Source organism: Haliotis cracherodii, unplaced genomic scaffold (genome assembly GCF_022045235.1).
Source record: "Haliotis cracherodii isolate W230 unplaced genomic scaffold, xgHalCrac1.p SCAF_8, whole genome shotgun sequence".
Classification (NCBI taxonomy): domain Eukaryota; kingdom Metazoa; phylum Mollusca; class Gastropoda; order Lepetellida; family Haliotidae; genus Haliotis; species Haliotis cracherodii.
In genome coordinates, this window is record NW_027266341.1 from 14,687,553 (window position 1) to 14,709,666 (window position 22,114).

Here is a 22,114-nt window from a genome sequence, read left to right on the forward strand (position 1 = left end):
ATGTGGAGTGAAGACTTGGTGATTGCAGTCATCTCAGTTATCGGTACATAGAAAAAGTCCAAGGTGAAGGCCAGCTACCATCAATAACGCGTATGTCCCCCGTTGGAATCGATAGCGGCCTGTATGCGAATCACATCCTGGGAATGGTAGCCCACTCCGCCTGGAGGTTACTCTTGGTCGTCCCGACCTTGGCAATGCTGTTGAAAACGATCCTACAGCCTAGTGATGGTGCTGGGCGCTACATTGAAAACCCTGGCTACAGCTGATTGGGATCCCCCTGCCTGCAAGCGGCCTATGCCGTTGTTTCTGTACACTTATATTAATCTTGACATGTTGTTGAACTGTCACTATTCGATTGACGCAGATGCCAGACAATCAAAAACCGTGAACGTTAATACCGTTCATAGTGCTGCTGCACGTGCAGTACGTGCAGCTCCATGGCTCTTTTGTTAATGCACTGGGTGCGTTTTCCGAATCGTACGTGTTTCCCAACTAATGATTTGCATGTCATTGTTGTGATCATTTTGATACGGGAAATTTGTCACTGACACTATAACACATTAAACCTCTTCAATTTGCACCTCTTGGTCCGCTAATCTTGCTTTTATGGCCAAAAATATCCTTATTGCGTTTCTTTTTTGAAGAGTATATATTAAGTAAGTTATCTCATATGTTGTATTATGAATGCATAAACCGTTTTTGGATGTTGAATGTTATGTATTGACTGTAAGTGATGAGGAATATAGAAGTATATGCCTACTGAGATTGCATGAGCTGCCTCTACGCTGTAATGTACGGTGGCCCATTAGGGACATAGAGTCTGTTTTTCAATATTTTGATGTTTCACTTACTTTTATCGTAACCTTTTGCAAATTAACACAATTTGTCATACAAATATGATAAATCATGTATAAAAACAACCGAAATCATGGAAAATGTACTTTCAAGTAGTTTTGACATTTTCGTTTCACTTATCAGCGATTCAATATCTTCATTACACATGATTTATCACATATTTGTAAGTGAAATATCAAAATATGGAAAAACAGACTCCATGTCCCTTATGGGCTATCGTATAGTAATGTTTGATGTAAGGATGGTGAAAGTATAAACAGATTATTTGTTTTGTATAACAGCAATAGTGCTGAAGATAGAATTGCATGTTCTCTTTGACTGTAGTGCATATATTATACATACAGAGATAGATATCAAAATATGATGGTTTATCTGCAATAACGAAAGTTGTATGTTCGATCCTCGAAAATATGAAGAAAACATTTGTCCTTTTATTTTTTCATTTAAAATTTCTAGCGAGAAACATTCACATGTTACAATTTGAACTTAAGTTGTACTAATAAAATCCCTGGAAAATTGTAATATCCCTGTTTAAGAGATTTAACACGACTGGAGAACATTAGAGTCACTGGAGATTGATAAGTATATTTATATATTCATACTTATATGTACACTAATCATGTTTCATTATTGCCCAAGGAATGTAAAATGTACAGCAACTACGTACAGATAGCTACGTGATAAATCGCCAAGAGCAATGAATAGCGAAGAGTGGTTTCTTTCACGATAAAACATTGTTCTATCATGACGTCATTTCTGGAGATTCGAACATGCGCTCGCAACTTGATGAGTCGTAAATTGGACGACGTTATTTTTGAGAGGGAAGTGTCTGGGCAGATTTCCCCCATAGATGAAACTGGGCAACGAGGATAATCGCAAAAGTCGAACGATCGCACCCAAAGTTGAAGAGATATGACAATCGGTATTGGGAGGAAAGGTACAGATAATCGACGTGAAAATCGTGAGAATATGCGGGAAAGACCAAATCTAATCCCCCTGTTCCTAAAATAGACTTGTCCGACATTGCCGAAGTCGGATTCTATTCATGGAGTCACCATTATTTAAATACGGGTAAATAATCTTAAAGCTTGTACATTTCATGAACGCCCTTACAGAAGCTGTACATAGTATTGATATCTCATATAAGAAATAAACGCCGAGTGGGAGTTGTTAATCGTACAATAAAACACTGCAGGGAAATTTAACCATGAGGGTAGAGAAAGACATTGGTTAAACCAATCATTTTGATCCATAATGTTTGCTTGTTGTTTTACGCGCACTCAGCCATATTCCAGCTAAATGACGGTTGTCTGTAAATAATCGAGTCTGGACCAGACAATCCAATGATTGACATGAGTATCGATACACATAATTGGGACACGATGACATGCATCAACCAAGTCAGGGAGCCTGACCACACGACCCCGTTAATCGCCTCTTACGACAAGCATAGTCGCCTTTTTTATGGCAAGCATGTGTTGCTGAAAACCTATTCTAACCATGGTTTTTTTTTTCAAAAACTCAAAAATGCATTTCCCAATAAATAAGGGGGCAGGGGTGGCCCAGTCGTCTAAGGTGAGGCAATTCACTGTGCAGAGTTTAGGCCTGCCAGAAACCTATGATTGTGTGTTTGAATCCCAATTTACTCTGATTTGTTCTTGGTTCGTCAGCACCATTCTTGTGCTCCAAACCCTGGGGAAGTCCATGGAAAGTATAAAGTATACAAGCATGTTGTAATGGGTGACTAAATGGATCAAATGGTCAGACTCAGTATGTCATTGTATCCCAATTGTGTGGATCGTTACTCTTAATGTTAATCACAGGATTATTTACAGACTGCTTAGATATAACTGGGATATTGCTGAGTGCAGCGATAAACCAATAAACAAAGCCTGTGCTCACCTGGAATATATTTATTTTCGAAAAAAAATAAATCTTTATCATGTTTATTATATATAATTTTACACAAAAGAATAAATAACTCGATCACTCTGGATGTATTTGTTGTGGGTAAGAAACAATTGTTTGTTCCCTCATTTCAGAGAAATGATTGTATTTCTTTAAGCACAAAAATATTATGTCTCATACAAACATCCCAGGCCACCACTCTTAGAATAATGCATGGTTTGCCCCAAGAAGCCCCTGTTACAGAGGGATGCTCAATAACACCTACTCCCATGACCCATGAACCACGCCATCTCACTATGGTCAGTTAAACAGCACAGAGACCTGTCTACCATGAAGCATAGAATTATAACAACACTTTAGAAAAAACACACTGTATTTCCCTTTTCATACACACAGTTTATATACACAAGTCAATCAACTACGTTTTCCATTCCCACAAGCAAAATATTCCCACAAGGAAAATAGTGTTCTTAATCCATTGTCACAATCCTGGATAATCTACAAGAGAAATTCAGGACACTGCACAGTCCTATAACCATACATATATACACCTAACAGGATTATATCTGTCTTATTGCCAAACAATGTGCAAGGATAAATCTTCAATAACAACCATGCTTTAACTTAACCTATTGGTTATTCATTTCCTTAAGATCGATGTATGTTACCTTGATTTGATAACATATTTGTTATTGATAATGATTGAGTACATTTAGATTTTTTACTTTAATCTTTAGCAATGTTTAGGACTGAGAAATGTTATATTTTGTACAAACATGAGAAGAACGGTCCAGTCAATGGTGGTGTCACTTCACATGCTCCACTTGCCAAAGGGAGGTAACTAGCATCTATTCTTCCCACTCATCTCCATATTTGTTCTTGGGTTTGCCTGGAACAGAGAGATTAAAGTTCTATAAGCATCATGAGGTGCATCTTCCCGAGGCAAGGGAGATTACTGACCATAAAAGTCCAATTTCAAGGCTGGAATTATGGAGTTATAGTTTGGCTGGACTTAGAGCCTAAACATAGTCCAATCAAAAACACGAAACGAAATCGCCTTCCAGTTCATAAACTGCAGTGCAGATTTCAGTTGATTGCAGGGTTTGCAAAGCATTTATATCAACAAATATTTTAATGTTATAATCGAAGTGCTGACACAATTTGATGCCCTTCATGAGGTAAGACCCATTTTATTACAATGGAGATCTTGATTATCGGTCTGATTGTCTTTACCTTGGCGTTACCATTTTGCTTGAAGCAATTGCACGTGATATCAGAGGTGGAATCTGCTTGCTCAGTAGGGACATAGAAGGGACATAACTCATAAACGCCACTGAGGCGTTACGAGCCCAGAAATTCCAACCTAGTTTGGCAAGGGTGGAACCGGGAGTATATAGTCACTTAACTCTCTTGCCTCAGGAAGATGCATGAGGTGAAATACAGACTGCGGGTATAAATTTCCTGTATACTACTCAACATTTGACAGAGACACACTGAATGTCCAGGTGGGGGATTTATCAACAGCAGACAACAATGTACATAAATGTTTACGTTGGTTCATTATGAAATGAAGCTTAACATACATCAGTTCCATGCCCAAATCACATCATTTTTGTACGCCAATTTCTCCCAGCATCCAGTCAGATTTATCCCCTATCTGGACACTCTATCTGAAATATCCTTATCAAATGTTGAGTAGTATATAATTGTATATCAGGGTCCAGGGGACTCAACATGCTAAAAGCCTTTAAATAGATATGAAGATCCACAACAGAAATGCGTGAGTGAGTGAGGGAGTATGGCTTTAAGCCGCATTTAGCAATACTCAGCAATATCACGACAGGGGACACAAGAAATGGGCAATGTACCCATGTGGAGAATTGAACCTGGGTCTTCAGTGTGACGAGCAAACACTATAACCACTAGGCTACACCACCGCCCCCTAACAGAAATGTCGTGCTAGAAGATCGTGAAGCATTCCAATGTGCTTGGTATTTTTGAATATCAATTTTTAGTGGTACCAAATTTCAAAACAGCAGCATTCCTTCTAAACATTCATACAAATTTTTTGCCCTTTTGTATTTTAGCATATACTGTAAACAACATTAAGGGGGTTCTATTATATATGTATACATGAAAATAACAAGCAAACATATTAATTTGAAACACTGCTATGTTGTACCCAGGGTTCAAAGCTCTACGAGAATATGCTGTCACATGACCTTGTTCTTTAACGGGATTGGCCTAAATAACAAAAATACATTTCCAATAATTCTTCTTGCGGTGCTTTACACTGTTGTGTTACCCAGTGCCACAGGGAAATTTGAGTGTGTTGAGTGTGTGATTTACATACTAAAAAGGCACACTTGATATCCATAATGTTCTGTGTGAGGTGTGATTTCACTGTCAGGAAACCTACTTGTTTCTTGTCGTGGGGTAGGCCTTGTGAATGGCCTCCCTTGAGAAGAGGGTGGTGCTGGCGCTGGCCATGGAGGCTGGTTCAAGGGGCTGTCACTGGATGCCATCTTCCGCTCAAAGTCCATGCGGTTTTGGTTCCTGAGGTCTTCATATGATTTGAAGCTGGGTGCAGCCTTGTCCTGAGTTAGTAATGGAAAACCTGGAACACAGGGAGTGAGTGAGTGAGTGAGGTGAAAGGGTGAGGTGAATGAGTGAGTGAGGTGAATGAGTAAGGTGAATGCATGAGGTGAATGAGTGAGGTGAATGAGTAAGTGAGGTGAGTGAGTGAGGGGAAAGGGTGAGGTGAATGAGTGAGTGAGTGAGGTGAATGCATGAGGGGAATGAGTGAGTGAGGTGAATGCATGAGGGGAATGAGTGAGTGAGGTGAATGCATGAGGTAAATGAGTGAGAGAGTGAAGTGAATGCATGAGGTGAATGGGTGAGTGAGTGAGGTGAATGCATGAGGTGAATGAGTGAGGTGAATGGGTGAGGTGAATGCATGAGGTGAATGGGTGAGGTGAATGGGTGAGTGAGGTAGGTGAGTGAGTGAGGTGAATGCATGAGGTGAATGCGTGAGGTGAACGAGTGAGTGATTGAGTTGACTGAAGTTGAGTAGAGTGGAGTGGAGCGGTGAGGTGAGGTGAGGTGAGGTGAGGTGAGGTGAGGTGAGGTGAGGTTAACATGGCAATGTAGCTTAATGTGGGAGGAAACTCAAGTGATGTGGGTGATAAGATTTTGCCCACAAGGATAAACCCCACAAGCATGGGCATGGTTCTGACAAACCTTGAAACACAATCTGGGCGAATGTGGTACCAGAATCTATGATCCCAGGTTTCAGACGCACCAATCGGTATTTAGCTGCAGCTTTCGTAAACTTCAAGTCTAATCATGGCACGTCTTGAGAATCAATTATAAACTGACTAGGAGATATTTTTATATGTGATAGTGAGTGTCTAATACACATATCTTATCAAAAGAGTTTCCTCAAAAGCAATTTCCAGTATTTTCTTTGCAATGATAGCCTCCAACCCATCCCACACGTACCTTCCTGATCTAAGCTGGGTCTATCATTGATGTCTAGCCCCTTAGGTGTCTGCGCTGGTGTCTTATCAGTGTCAAAATCGGTGCTGCGCATCTCATCCTTTGGGAGATCAGAGAGTTGTCCCCCTTCCACAGGTGACGCTGCCTGATAAAGATTCCTGCAGTGGATTAAGAGTCAGTTTGAGATAGAACCCTTAAACAGGTAAACAGCATTATATTAGCAGTTGATATCAGCAGAACATTCTCACTGAGTGAGTGAGTATGGTTTTACGCCGCTTTTAGCAATATTCCAGCAATATCATGGCGGGGGACACCAGAAATGGGCTTCACACATTGTACCCATGTCAGGAATCGAACCCGGGTCTTCGGCGTGACAAGCGAACGCTTTAACCACTAGGCTACCCAACCGCCCCCAGAACATTCTCAACATGAAGCTGGTTGTTGACATTTGACACTTTGTGGAAACCAATGATCAGATTATTATAAGAGCATTGCTCATTTCAGGATTTTAGTTGGAGACATGTTATATTTTCCTGTAAAGCACCAAACAAGTCGGGGGGGGGGGGGGGGGGGGAACTCTTATTTTTTTTCAGGACATCCACCATGTCCAATAAACATTAGGAAAAATTTACATTGTTCAGTAAAACCATCTTCCCGAGGCAAGGGAGATAACTGACAATAAAAGTCCAGTTTTCACCCTTTCCGAACTTGGCTGGAATTCCGGAGTTACATTTTGGCTTGACTAACAAGTCTATGCATAGTCCAAATCAAAATCTTGAGATGAACTAGACATCCAGTTTACAAACAACATGGATTTCAACGTGCAGATTTCGGTCGACTGCAGGCTTTGCAAAGCATGTTTACAGCCAACTGGGCGTCAACAGATATTTTGCAAATCTTATCATGTTTTTAAAGATGGTGCTCAAGTGATTTGATGCATTTCGCGAGTTAAGATCTGCACTAGGATCAAGCCTGGAAATTCCAGCCTATTTTGGCAAGGTGAAAACTGAACTTATATAGTCAGTTAACGCCCTTGCCTCGGGAAAATGGGTAAAACTAGTGGGCAAATATATTTTCCAGCATTTTCGTGTACATTTCTTTTTTCTTCAAATAATCTCAGCCCCACCGTGAAAATATATAAGGCTCCCTCTCTTACTTTAAATCCTAATTCTGTCACCCAAGTACAAAATCCAAGTATGACAATGCTTGTCGTACGAGGCTATCAACGGGATCAGGTGGTCACTGACTTGGTTGATGCATGTCCTTGTATCCCAATTGCTTGGAATGATGCTCATGATGTCAGTCACTGGATTGTCTGGTCTAGACTCGATTATTACAGACGTGCCATCATATAACTGTAATGATGCCGAGTGTGGCGTTTAACAACAAACAGACATCAAAGTGCAAGATCCGATCTGAGTAAGGCAGCAGTGTGAGGGATACTGTTGTCCCATCACTGACATACATGATTCTTCTTGTACTCACATTTCATCTTCAGGTTTTAATAGTCCTCTTGCAGCCAAGCCCATGTGACTGTTAGGAATCTTAGCAATTATTTTCTTCTTACATGTCTCAAAGTAAGACATCTTGCCCACAATGAAGCCCAAGATACAGGCACCTACATCAACAGAAACACAGATAATCAACATTACAATGTGCAGAGTTGGATCCCTTAGGCGAGCAAGGATCCTATATCTGTGAGGGTGAATCCTGTTATTTGTTTTCACAAGACAGCCACCTACGTCAACATAACACAGTTCGACATTACACTTCTGTTTGTTTCTTCATTTCCTCGGAACACATTGTGCAGTTATGTCCCTTAGGTGTGCAAGGATTCTATAATCATGCATTTGATTCCTAGATTAGTTCTTATAATGATCTTTGGTTTGTCACCACTATACCAGTGCTCGTGGGTTTCTAGCGAAATAGAAAACGTCTGAATCACTTGGGGCTTTCCTCCCACACGAAGCTGACATGCTCTAATATGACTGAAACACTGTTCATAGCACTTCACTTGGCAGTCTGCGATATTAGCAACTAGCCTCAAGTCCAAGTTCAGTAAAACATAAATGTAGCTGATTGACAGTGTACAAAATTGCCAAACATTCCAGTCAGACAACTGGACTGGCAAAGTTACCAGACCAGATAAAATGTTGCCAGACCAGAATTTCTAGACTAACGAAAAAAAGCAGGAAAAAGGTAAGGACAAGAATAGTTCTTAGAAAATAACAATTAAGTGCTGAATTGTTATCTTGGTAACTTTAACTCGACCATTGGGGGTGCAACTTTTAAAACGACCGTCAGCAAAACAGGCCGTCTTGGACTATTAGGCAGGAAAATGCATATATAAACACAAAAGTATACTTCTGGCTTCTGTCAGTCTGTTGACACTCACTCTTCATTCAGCAGTCTGATGTAAACTACTTGTCTGCAATTCGGGCCAATTTCTTTCAGTCAAGTAAGCATAGCCAATAAAAATCTGTACATTAAAAACTGTAAATGGCAACAAGTAACAATTTGGGGCAGATAGAACCAAACATTTTGGCACCAACTGTTTTGGTTCACAACTTTTAGAAAATATTGTCTTCACCAATGATATCTTGAACATACATGCTGATGCTATTATCACAAAGTACATAAATTACGAGCATGTAGTGTTCGGTTGTTTTCTACTCACCAATATGCTTGGGATAAACTCCATATGATGGAGAACGTCCTAAAACACCTGAAACAAAGGACAAGAAGAGTGAGTGAGTGAGTATTTTTTTACGATGCTATTAGCAATTTTCGAGCAATATCACGGCAGGGGGACACCAGAGAAGATGCTTCACACATTTAACCCATGTGGGGAATCGAACCCCGGTCTCCGGCGTGACGAGCCAACACTTTAACCACAAGGCTACCCCACCGCCCCTGGACGTGAAGAAGAATATATGGTGTTAATACACACACAACAAATGTGACACAACCCTAACTTGCCCACAACAGAAGATGTCCTATATACCACTATATGAAGTGACATTTCAGGGCACTTGCCTCCATGCTGCAAAAGGCGTAGATCTTACTGACCCAATACAGGAAGGTGTAAACTCAAATGTTTCTTTCAACACTTGCCATTTCAAAATATGAATATCAGTTCAATAATTTGATTAACTACTTTGCTTGATGTCAACATGATATCAAATATTGACAGAGAGAGGCATCAAGTCAGAGTGCAAGATCTTAAAGGATATTGTAGAAAGTGTACAAACATTTGCTTGAAGAAAAAATCACAATGTCCATGCCCTCATTCACCTTGATTGATCTTCTTTTGTTCATAAACTCAAAATAATAACAAGATGATGCTAGAGTGAGTGAGTGAGTTGGGTTTAACGCCGCTTTTAACAGTATTCCAGTTATATTGTGGCATGTCAGCTTAATGTGGGAGGAAAGCCCGAAGTGATGCAGGTCTCAGACGTTTACCACTTCGGTGAAACCCACGAGCACGGGTATGGTGCTGACGAACCTAGAAACATAAATCGGGGCGAACCCACAATCATAGGTTTCTGGCATGCCCAAGGGACGTAACTCTGCACAGCAAATCGTGGCGCCTTAGACGACTGGGCCACCGGTGCCCGAGATGATGCTAGAATACCCATGAGTTATTCACGACCTCATTTCATTTGCTTCCTTAAACCAGACATGTGTGACTACTACAAAGCATTGTGGTCCATTTACAGTGATGAAGGTTGGTTGGTTGGTTTGTTGTTTAATGCCCCACTCAGAAATATTCCAGCTATATGACAGCAGTCTGTAAATAATCGAATCTGGACCAGATAATCCAGTGATTGATATCATGAGCATTGATCAACGCAGTTGTAATTGTATCAACCAAGTCAGCGAGCCTGACCACCCAATCCTGTTAGTCGCCTTTAACGACAAGCATAGTCACCTTTTACGGCAGGCATGGGTTGTTGAAGACCTATTCTACCCCGGATCTTCATGGGTCCAGTGATGGTAGTTTCATTAAACTTACACAGTAATGTGCATGCACATGTGTGTGTCGCTGCTTGTACGGGTCCAGACTAATACTGGTTTGATAGTGCTAGCCCACTGAGATACCATGCCACAGTTTAACACGGATACCCCACTCAGAATCTGAGCTGACCAGTCCTTGTTTTATAAGTACCATCTTTTTAATGTCTTTTGGTATGATGCAGCCTGGAATCTAACGACAGACCTTCCTCTCTCTGGGCAGAAGCTAAATCTATTAGACCATGGAGGCATCCATCTATGAAGCATGCACAAGTATTGTTTTCATACATTTAGCATCTTGCCACCAAAGGGAGATAATCCATATTTATTTCTGATTGAAATTCTTGTAAAAAAAAGTGGATCCATAAAATAAAATTGTCTATATCATGTTGAAGTATTGTGGTTGGTCGGTTGGTTTGTTGTTTAACGCCACACTCAGCAATATTTCAATAATACTTATTCGAATGTGGACCAGACAATCCAGTGATTGAGTGAGTGAGAGGGTTTGGTTTAACGCCGCTTTTAACAGTATTCCAGTTATATCGCAGCGTGTCAACTTAATGTGGGAGGAAAGCCCGAAGTGATGCAGGTCTCAGACGTTTACCACTTCGGTGAAACCCACGAGCACGAGCGTGGTGCTGACAAACATAGAAACATAATCGGGGCGAACCGGGATTCGAACCCACAATCATAGGTTTCTGGTGTGCCAAAGGGACGCAACTCTGCACTCTGTACTGATCCATGCAATTGGGATCGATGACATGCTTCAACCAAGTCAGCGAGCCTGACCACCCGATCCTGTTAGCTGCCTCTTACAACATGCATAGACGCTTTTACGGCAAGCATGGGTTGCTGAAGACCTATTCTACCCCGGATCTTCACGGTCTGAAGTATTGTGACATGCAGCATATGTAGGACTGAATCCCATGTGTACATCGTTTTATGTACTGTGCATTAGGTGATGGAAACAGAACAAAAAAGCTTGTAATTATAACATATAATACACAAAGGGAGAAGAGCGAAAGAGTGCCAACGAACAACATCGATCTCTCAAAACCAAACGGGTCATTCAGCAAACCATGGTCAGAGGAAAGTACAAAAAGACGGAATTGTGAAAAATAACATTCCCTGACTATAACAGAAATGAACACGGATTATGTGTGACGACAAAGTGTATAATTTCATGATTACACTCTTTTGAGGTCTTTCTTTGACATAAATATTTCAATGCTAACAAGGAGTCACAACGAAAACACAACCAACTCTACATATGATGAAATGAAACAGGTGGTTCCAAACAAATGTTATTGGTTCAAAACTTGAAGCAAAAGGTGAACAGATCACTCGAGTTGCACGATGACAATGGAATAGTTCATATTGATAGGTAGTTTCAGCTATACGACTGCAATAAAACATAGTTAGATGAATAGAGTGACCTCGCAACAAGTATTTCTTGTGAGAGTCGGACTAACATACATACATACCCCTGTTAACAAGAAGCTGAACGCCAGCCATCAGACTCAGGCTGAGAGGCAGGCCTTGTGGGATACAGAAAGGAAAACATGTCATTATTTCAATTAACAGTAATATTGCAAATGGTTAGCAGGAAAAAAAGTTACATCCATATCAAATTTATTTAATTAGAACTACTGACAAGTACATTGAGAAAAGCACATTATTGAAACGTGGGCAAATAATCCATACAATTTTATTTCTTTAATGATAGTGATGCAAATGTGGGAAATATCTTACGAAGTTTATTGATAGTGAGGGAAGATCCTGATTGTAATTACTGGATTGAGGCTTCAAAGTTTCAAAGCATTTTTGTGTCTTCCTACACAGGGTAAAGTGACAATGGAGGAAGTTGTAAGAGTAAGAAGCCACATGTTTTATTTACCCTTAAAAATATATAAAAGAATTGGTTCTCAGGCAATGGCTTTTGAAAATACAGTGCAGGTTGGCGGTGTCTTTTTGTTGTTGTTCACACTTGTATGTAACCAAATAAACAGTTGTGTACACTCAACCCGTGAAGGGCCTACATAAAAGTATTCTTTGATGACTTAAATACTGGAATACAGTATTTGACTACCCTTGGACTTGGAATAATTAATTATATTTTTTTTAAATGGAAACAAAAACGAATTTGATGATGCAGGTGGTGACTGAGAACCAAGACTTATTTTTTTAGCCTCAGATTACACTGATTAACAAGATTAAACTGGAGTTCAAGGATGGGAAAAAGAAGACACCTGTAAATGCATTCAACAAACCATTTTTGACATCAACTTGATCAGATGTAATTCTTTTGAAGGTACAGTCATTCATATCTTTTGCTAGATGTTTATAATTACTATCACATCAAGAAATATATTTTCATTATTGTATTTTGTTGTGAATAATGGTGAATACTTACATCGATAATAGAAACTTTCTTTGTTGCATTCATTGATAACCTCTTGTTCCTCCTTTGTTAAGGTATGGCGCTGTAATACAAGAGGTCAATCTGGTTATATTTTACTTTCTATTTTATCTCCTTCATCGGGCAGTTAATGGAAGACCTCGGCTTCTGCAAATGATAATGCCCTGCAAAATAGCTTTACCCTTATAATGTATGCCAACAGTCAGTCTAGGTATCATAAAACACTCAGCCTTGTGTTTAGTGTAATGTAACATGTTAGCAATGGACACAGATTCACAGAGTCTAAGACATGTCGCTTTATCTTTGTAGTGCTATTTCAAGACTACATCGCGAGAAAGGGTTTCGGAGAAAATACACTGAACAAACGAACCAATCTGTGTTTTGCAATCACTTGTAATCCATGCGTCCAAGAAGGGGATCATCCTAATTATATTCTTCACTACCATGTCTACCATCGGTCAATGGTAGGGGTTCATTTGTACGTATTCGAAATCACCAATTCATCTCTTGGGAAACATTAACATTAGGGCTGGGACAGGTAACTCGGGTCGGGTGGGTACTGAGTAGGACCAGGGTACCCACAGGACTACCCTGACCCAAGGTTAGCCACGTGATAATTTGTTTAATGATAAACATTATCTAAAACTCTGTGATTACACAAGTCACTAATGTTCACACTTATTTCTGACTATGCACGCATTCCCTCTGACTTGTATGTGTTTGAATAATGATAAAACTTCTGTCAACTTCAGTGTATGCATGACCAGGGCCCACTTGCACAAAGCGATCTAAGCGCTAAGATGATCTTAATTCCCATACTTTAACATAGGCTAAGATCGCTTTGAGCAAGTGGGCCCAGCTGAGATCGTTTCATACCGTGTATCTGAATACATTTTGCCAGGGAAATAGCTAGAATATTGCTGAGGGCGACGTTAAACACTTAAGTGATTAAATTTCATCAAAAGAGCATCGCTAGTAATGGTGGCAACATATATACCAATACCCTGAAAAAACATGTAAGAAAACATAAAGTGACCTGTGAATACTACCATGCAATATCGTCAAAACTTTCATCACTTGGAGCCTCATCATTCCTACGTGTTTATTTCATGACAGTTTAATTCTTAAATATAGATTAATAATCGACATTGCCCTGGACAAATGGTTAATACAATTGTCCTTTAAACCAGAGGCAATGACACGAGAATTCAATAAATTGTCATATGATTTGGTCTGTCGTTATTTCGGTTATGTATTGCATGACAAACAACGATTAGGACACAGTCATTAAACCCTAAATACAAAAGTAATCTTTGTGTCTTGGAATGAGGAACCAGATACGTACCATCAGAGGCCGCTGCCCCTGTTGTTGCTTCTGATGTTGTTGTGAAGCATTGGGCGCAGACATCTTGAAGGCTATGTACTTTTAGAGTTACCCGCCCTTGTCTTTGCATTAATTGAAGCGGTCGTAAAATAAGTAACTCTTGTTACAAAGCAGAAGCTGCAAACCTACTCCATCAGTTCACGTAGTGATCAAGTTTTCGTTCGTGTATAATTTAACCACCGTTAACGTATGGCCATCTGGAAGTGTTTTGCTGCAGGTTGGGACGTTCTGAGCATGTTTGTCTAAGAAATTCTGTGGGTGGTCGAATCACACTATGAATGAACTGTTTTATCTTGTCTTGTCTTGACTGTCACAATAGGAACACTTTTAGATGCTGAACCGGTTATCAAATTTTTATATGAGTGATTTATTTTTAGATCGTACTCTGAAACCATACAATCTGATTAAATTTAGATACCTTGGTTCCCAACTACATCATCTAATTTACGGATGACCCGTAGCCCACATCACCTGAAAACTGGCATTGATACACGTTGGTGGCCATGGTCAATCAATCAAGTTTGTTTCGTAGTTCAGGCCACATGGCCCATAGTACACTTGTAAGATGAATTATATTTTAGATCACGTGTCCAGGGTGTTACATCTTTGACGATCTCATTTTCAATAATGTACATAAAAATAAAGTTATCAAGCGTAGTACATTAATATCCCAGGAGTTAAATAAATTTGCAAACGTTATATGACCTTTATAATGTTTATGTAATGAGGTACAAAACTATTTCTCACACACAACAAAAGATATGATATTAACTAAATCTACTAAATGAAATTACATATATATTCTGTATGAGGCATATTTTACGAATAATGTCTCAAACGTTTACACATTACTCTTACTAATCGTTTATCTCTGAGAACAGTTATATAAACTTCGGTTTGCAGAAGAGCTTTTATACAAACATAATGCACTAAAAAAGCTGAGGATTCCAAACTTGGGTACCCTGATTGGAATTAGAAATCTCTTAAGCGCCTTCTAAATGCAGACAAAAACATGGTCTTGTCACCAACATCTTAGAATAACCACACATACGCAAGGCCTCTATTAAATAACAATTGTCTCACATACGATGCCAAGCTGACTTTTCCATTCTCATATAATACTATAAGTATAACATAACTTTGGAAGGGGTAACGACTTGTATTCATTCGCAAAAGCTAAGGCAGCACTTATTACCCTTATTAGCGTATTTATTAACATCCAATGACGTCCAGTTTCACCCAGAATAGCTTTGCTGTAAACTTACCAACATCAAGAAAACGTTTAAAATAACATGTTTGCATCTTTGCTCTAGACCATATTAACCGTGTGAGAAACAAAATTCCAAGATATTTATAGTACGTTGCCGTCCTTATCTTCACATTATCCAGTGTCCATGCTTCACACTGAGTTATTATCCCCCCATTTCTAAATACAATCCGGCAACAATGCATTTTACCGGGCGCAGCCCGAGCTCTACCATCCGCTCAATTACCGCGCTATAGAGCCACCGCTGCCTCGCTATACCGTTACCATAGCTCACGCTCTGGTCTCTCGCTTCACGATCAAACACCCGTTTTCGGTCTTTGGGAAACTTTCACGTCTTAACGATCCAACACCCGTTTTCGGTCCTTAGGGTAGCTTGCTTAAGGCAAGTGTTAGCCATAAATTCTTACCTTTTCAAGCGTTAATCCGGTTAATCCGATTGGCAATGTTGGCAATTCATTGTTTACTGAAGACGCATGTTAATGGGGTGCTAATGACCCGTTAAACGAGCACTGTGATTACACGTGATAACGGTCGTGGTCAGTGGTAGAGCGTCGGCCAATTAGCTAAAGCCGGTGAGCCCCCACAGCGCTAATTGGATGTGAAAAAGTTCGCCCGGTCAAGTGCACTACCCCGGTAAAGTACACTGATTGGGTACACATATTATCTCCAAATAATATGAACCTAAATCTATTTTATATTGTCTTTTTGGATTTTTTACATTTTTTTTATTTAACGCCGCACTCAGCAATATTCCAGCTATATGACGGCGGTCTGTAAATAATCGAGTCTGGACCAGACAATCCGGTGATTAACATCATGAGCACCGATCCACGCAAATTGGGACCGATGACATGCATCAAACAAGTCAGAGAGCCTGACCACACGATCCCGTTAGTCGCCTTTGACGACAAGCATAGTCGCCTTTTACGTCAAGCATGGGTTGCTGAAGACCTATTCTACCCCGGATCTTCACGGGTCGTCTTTTTAGTGATGTTAATTCAATACCACCATGGCTAATGTGCAAGTTGCAGTTTATGTCTTACCACATACTCGTGTCAGTAGGTGTGCTCTTAATGGACAAAAGTATAAATTGAATAGGATAAAAGGAGATACTTCTTGCTGGATCATACCAATAGACGTTAAAAGATGGTACTTGTTGTTACCCTGTCTGGCGCTTGGCATTAAGGGGCTAAAACAAGGACTGGTCGGCTCGGAGTCAGTATACTGTGTCTGAGTGGGGTATTCATGTTAAACTGCGGCATGGTATCTCAGTGTGCTAGCACTATAAATCGGCATCAATCCGGACTAGTACAAGCAGCCACACACATACACACACGTGCATGCACGTCGCTATATAAGTGCAATAATCTTGGACGCGACGTTAAACCCCATTTCACCTCACCTCACCTCTTGCTGGAGATGTAGTTTTCAGCAATACAATGGAACTATTCAGACCATCAGTGACCGTATTATCAAGACTGGGCCGGCTCAGCATTACCACTGGGCACTGGATACTGAACATGTTACAACGATACAGGGCATTACATGTATGTATATATTTACACATTATATTTAGTGTAATATAATTATGGCTACATATGTGAACCACTTCACTTATTTCCCAGTCCGATGAACACCGTCACTTTACACCGAACAACCTGACTGTCAATAATAAATGATCTTCACTGTTCAAATAGTACATGTTCCCTCAGCCAGAACGATGTTTGGAGGGAAAAATATGTGACCTCATCGTTCCTAGCCAATCAGAAGCTATTCAGAAAATCTATTGGCTTAAATACATCCAATAGGACACACGGCATTATTAGTCAGTGATTACGCGGCTTCATGTTGAGGCAAAAATCACTTCCCGCTACACAATAGTGTCATATATACTGACGGGCGAAAGAACGTTTACACTTGAAAACAAGATACAAAAAAATATTGTTTGTTTGTTTTTTAACGCCGCACTCAGCAAAAGTTTTAGCTATATGAAGGCAGTCTGAAAATAATCGAGTCTGGACCAGATACTCCAGTGATTGTACGCAATTGGGATATGATGAAAAATTATCAAAGGGTTACATGGCTGAGAACAGTTGCCGAAACACTGCAAACGAAAGTTCCAAAACACAACTATGATTCCCGTATCGAATACATCACCATGGAATAACGATTTCTTGTTTGTATCATTTTAGTCACCATCGAACATGGGTATATATTTTCTTTTGCCCGGCAGTTTATTTGTTTTTATGATCACAGTGACCACTCGTTTGATCGGATACCCTTACTGTCATCAATTGCGTGGATCGATGCTCATGATGTCAATCACTGGATTGTCTGGTCCAGACTCGATTATTTACAGGCCGCCGTCACATAGCTGGAATATTGCTGAGTGTGGCGTTAAATAAAAAAAATGTAAAAAATCCAAAAAGACAATATAAAATAGATTTTTTTTTCAATGTCAGCTCCAGTGCAAGGAACATCATCCGTGCGTGCGTGATCGCAAACCCAACACGTTGCAGACAAATATGAGCATGTGTATTTTGATTGGTTGTAATTTAGCCAGTCTCTTTGTTACCGCCCTGATTGGCTGGGGCGCCTCTCACTCCGATGAACACCATCTCTACCTGTGTTCTGCATGAGTGAATATAGCCCATGTTCTCCAAGACCCACAATTAGTGTGTGTGTGAGAGATAGTTATTTTATTAACGTGTCACGTGTTAAAAAGAGAGATATATACATGTTCTTTGGCATATTAAAAAGTAACACCCAGCCATGAGGTTTATGAGACACAATATAACATTATACACATTATAAACTATAAAATACATTGACAATAAAATGCTATATGCCTAGCTAAATGATTGCTTACGTTTAAACATCTTTAAATGTGCACTGGCTAACAAAGGCTGAATTTCATTACATTTTAAAATATAAATAAAAGTGTCTTCAACGCTAATATTTTCAAATAACGGATACATTAAAACAATACATTCTCTAAGTAAAATACTTTTAAGATCATCATATAAAGGACATAACATTAAAAAGTGAAATTCATCTTCGACAAACTTTTGATGAACAAATTTAAAACAGTGCGGTCAGATTCTATTTTCTAAAAGGGTTGGTGGAGTTGTTAAACGTCCTGTTTCGATAGCCAGGAGTAAAGATCCAGACCTAAAACTAGCTAAAATGCGACGGTGGTCCCTGTATTTAATACTTAAAACATAGGGAGCAACAACGTTACGATCATGAAATTGCCTGAAAGTTCTTAGTTTATTACCATTAACGTTACGTTTATCGTTCCAAAAGCTCACTTCTCCATCTCAGTTCATCTTTTTTTATGAAAACGTTTTTAATATGGGCAATTTTCTTCTGTCGGGACATTGGAGCAGTTAGAACATCATAGATATTAAGGTTACAGGCGATTTTAACAACTTTAGTGTTCCATGAACTTTTATAAGACTTAGACATAGTAAACATTTTCTTAATCAAATCGTTACAAGTACTATTGTTAATCTTGATGTACAGTACTAGTCTGATAACATTACATGAAATTTAACAAACGGGGAGGAGAGACCCATGTCTCCATTAGTGGCTATATTGGAGATACGTTTACTAACACCAAGAAATAATTTACAGGCTCTATTATGGATTAGATTAACTTCTCTATAAACGTTCAATCTCAATATGCTAAAGCCATAAAACATTACCGACTCAACAAGACTTTCATACAATTTCATAAAAACAGTTTTGTGGTTTTTCTATACTGAATTATAGACGTTAAAACCTATAAATAATCAATAAAATCTCTTTTTGATCTAAAACCATTTTGCTCATCTGCTAGGATATTGTTCTTTTCAAGCCACTCAGTTAGTCTTGAATTGAGTACATCAGCATATACTTTACAGGGAATAGATGTTACAGCGATACCTCTATATTCTAAAGGGTTTCTTAAATCCTTCACACCAGTCTTAGGAATAGGATGGATTATACCGCTGTTCCACATAACTGGTACAGTTCCATTTTCAAAGCAGTATTTAATAATTCTGTACAACAAATCAACTGAACTTACATTTTTTAACACTTCAGCAGCAATATCATCTGCACCTGCAGCTTTTCCACTCTTAAGTCTAAAAACAGCCTTTTCAACTTCCTGCACTGAAATAGGTTTATTTAAAATGTAAGTATCGAACATGGGAGACTGATCTAATGTAGGGTTCACATTTAAAATACCATCACCAGGTGCTGTGTTAAGTAGTGACTGATATGCATTTTTCCATTTTGATAAAACAGAGTCACAATCATATCGGATGTTTCCATCATCATCAGTGGCTTCAAAAGGAACTTGGCCATTTCTATCATCAGCCAGTCCGATTTTTCCAATATTTTTCCGAAAGTCTTTTCCATTATTTTGATCAAATGACGCAGCCAGTTTATTTTGCTGATCAAGCGCGTAGTTGCACTTCATTTTACGGTTAGTGCTGTCAAATGTTTTTCTTTTATCTGTATATAACTTTTTTAGCTTTCTTTTTTAAAAGGGACCAGACGTTAACATGCCAGGTAGTAACCCGAATTTCCTATGCTGAATGTATTTTCAAGCTTTTTGTGTGTTATGAAACCACCTGAGTTGACCTGTAACACCTTGTCTTTGCCTAACTCGCGGATGATAGATCTCAAATTAACATTTTCTTTCAACTCAGTGTGTGATTTTCAATTTTCTATGTACACATTTCTGTATTTCTGAATATGTTTGAGTACTGGATGACTGGCTGCGTGGACTCAACATTTCCAAGGACACATTGCACTTTGGGGCATTCACAGATACAGATGTGTCAAGTGTATTATCATATGTACAATATGTACAGTATCTTATTTTTACTATGAAAAATATTTGTTGTTGTAAATGATGAATGTGAAATGGACATAAAGCACTCCGAGTAGCATTATTTTCGTTTCTCGAAATAAGAAAATTCAATGTTTATCCATGTTTATTAAATTAATAAATAAAACTGTTGTCAATGCAAGTAGACCGAATTCATCACGATTCAACCTCGGACATCCCGTGGGATAAAGAATATAACAAATATATTATGATTTGTAGAAACGTTTTTATGTATTTAGACCCTACCGAGAAGTTTAGATATGATCAAGTAGTTGCTTATAGCTAGAGAGTGTCCTAATCAACTTTGTCTGAAACCAATCATCGATCTTAGTTTCATTCAGGGTAGCTGAACTTCCTGATATGCCAGGCGTTCACGTGTCTGTGTTAGCCTCTGATTGGCTCGCTGGCAACAAGAATTCATTCATTATTACCACAAGCATAATGCTTCACTGTGTCTGTGTCAACTGTTATAGTAACCCGGTCAGTTGGCTTTGTGCAGTCGTGCAGCGCTAATTGATCTCACTGAATATTTACAGAGACGGGCCAAGGTCTCTGGCTCAGTGAACAGGTTCAAACGCAGGATCGTGACCAACTGATTTTCACTAATCCTCTATTGGGACGTCGTGCGTTTCTCGAAATCAGACACGCAGATGTCTTGCTTAATCCGGATGAAAAGTAAGCTAAAAGTAAATGATTCAGAGTTTAACAACTTGTGTTATTACAATGTCTACATGATCGTACACAATGATTTACATCACAGTTATTGTCATTATGTTTCATTACAATACCCATAAACAAGTACACACTCAAACTGTGAAGGTGTATATATTTAGCTAGTTTCTCTGCGTACAACAACTTCAATACGCTAAAATTATTCTGAAAAAATACCTATCATAGAAAATATTATGTCCAACCATCAATCACAAAGTTTAATATACTAATGTAATGTAAGAGTCTTGAAACATTTTACTACTTTCATATATCGTGCATGTATGTAAGAAAATCCCTTTACATTGAGATTAGTTTCATGCTCTTTACAAATTCCTACCTAAGAATGAAACACGGACATTAGACTGCAACCAGTCTGTTTCCCAAATAAACTGTGAAAATAATATAAACAAACCGAGACATTGTAATTTGCATATATATTGCATGTATTAGGAAAGATCATCTAGGTAAAATCGGACACGGTTGACGTTTATGGAACATATATTACCGGATTCTATTCCTGACAAAACCAAAGAATATTGACAAAAACAATCGATTTCACGCTATTCACCTGAATATGATGCTGAACAACTTGTTTCAAACTTTTGTTGGCCTTTGATAACAGTATGAACTTGCATACACGTATTTCTTTCTAAAGCCTTTACCAGACCACATGATATGAAAGTGTCTGAAACATGCAGACACCTTTCAAAATAGGCAATTTCTAGATCTCCTATTGTGACACAGTACATCCTCATCATAGCAAACTCTTACGTCATCCCGAACCACCATCCAGGGGTAACCTTAGGATGAAAGCTTCTTTGAAGAGTAGGGTGCACGGGTGGCCCAGTCGTCTAAGGCGCCGCGATTCGCTGTGCAGAGTTGCGTCCCTTGGGCACACCAGAAACCTATGATTGTGGGTTCGAATCCCGGTTCGCCCCAATTATGTTTCTAGGTATGTCAGCACCATACCCGTGCTCGTGGGTTTCACTGAAGTGGTAAACGTATGAGACCTGCATCACTTCGGGCTTTCCTCCCACATTAAGCTGACACGCCGCGATATAACTGGAATACTGTTAAAAGCGGCGTTAAACCCAACTCACTCACTCACTCACTTTGAAGAGTATTCTTGTTATATCACGGCGTATCTGAGACGTTTACTAATTTAGTTTCCTGAAACCT

The 22,114-nt window shown here is 39.2% G+C and overlaps 1 protein-coding gene across 1 annotated transcript; it reads right to left on the bottom strand.

The window, feature by feature from the left end:
• Positions 1–3,118: 3,118 nt before the first annotated feature.
• Positions 3,119–14,112, bottom strand: LOC139450122 (OCIA domain-containing protein 1-like). The gene is made up of 8 exons (XM_071231774.1): positions 14,040–14,112; positions 12,689–12,758; positions 11,760–11,813; positions 8,939–8,986; positions 7,747–7,879; positions 6,265–6,419; positions 5,183–5,380; positions 3,119–3,652 (listed from the first exon to the last, which is right to left on the bottom strand). The coding sequence occupies exons 1-8, from the start codon at positions 14,100–14,102 to the stop codon at positions 3,612–3,614; spliced, it is 762 nt and encodes a 253-aa protein (XP_071087875.1). The 5' UTR covers positions 14,103–14,112; the 3' UTR covers positions 3,119–3,611.
• Between the last annotated feature and the right edge of the window lie 8,002 nt (positions 14,113–22,114).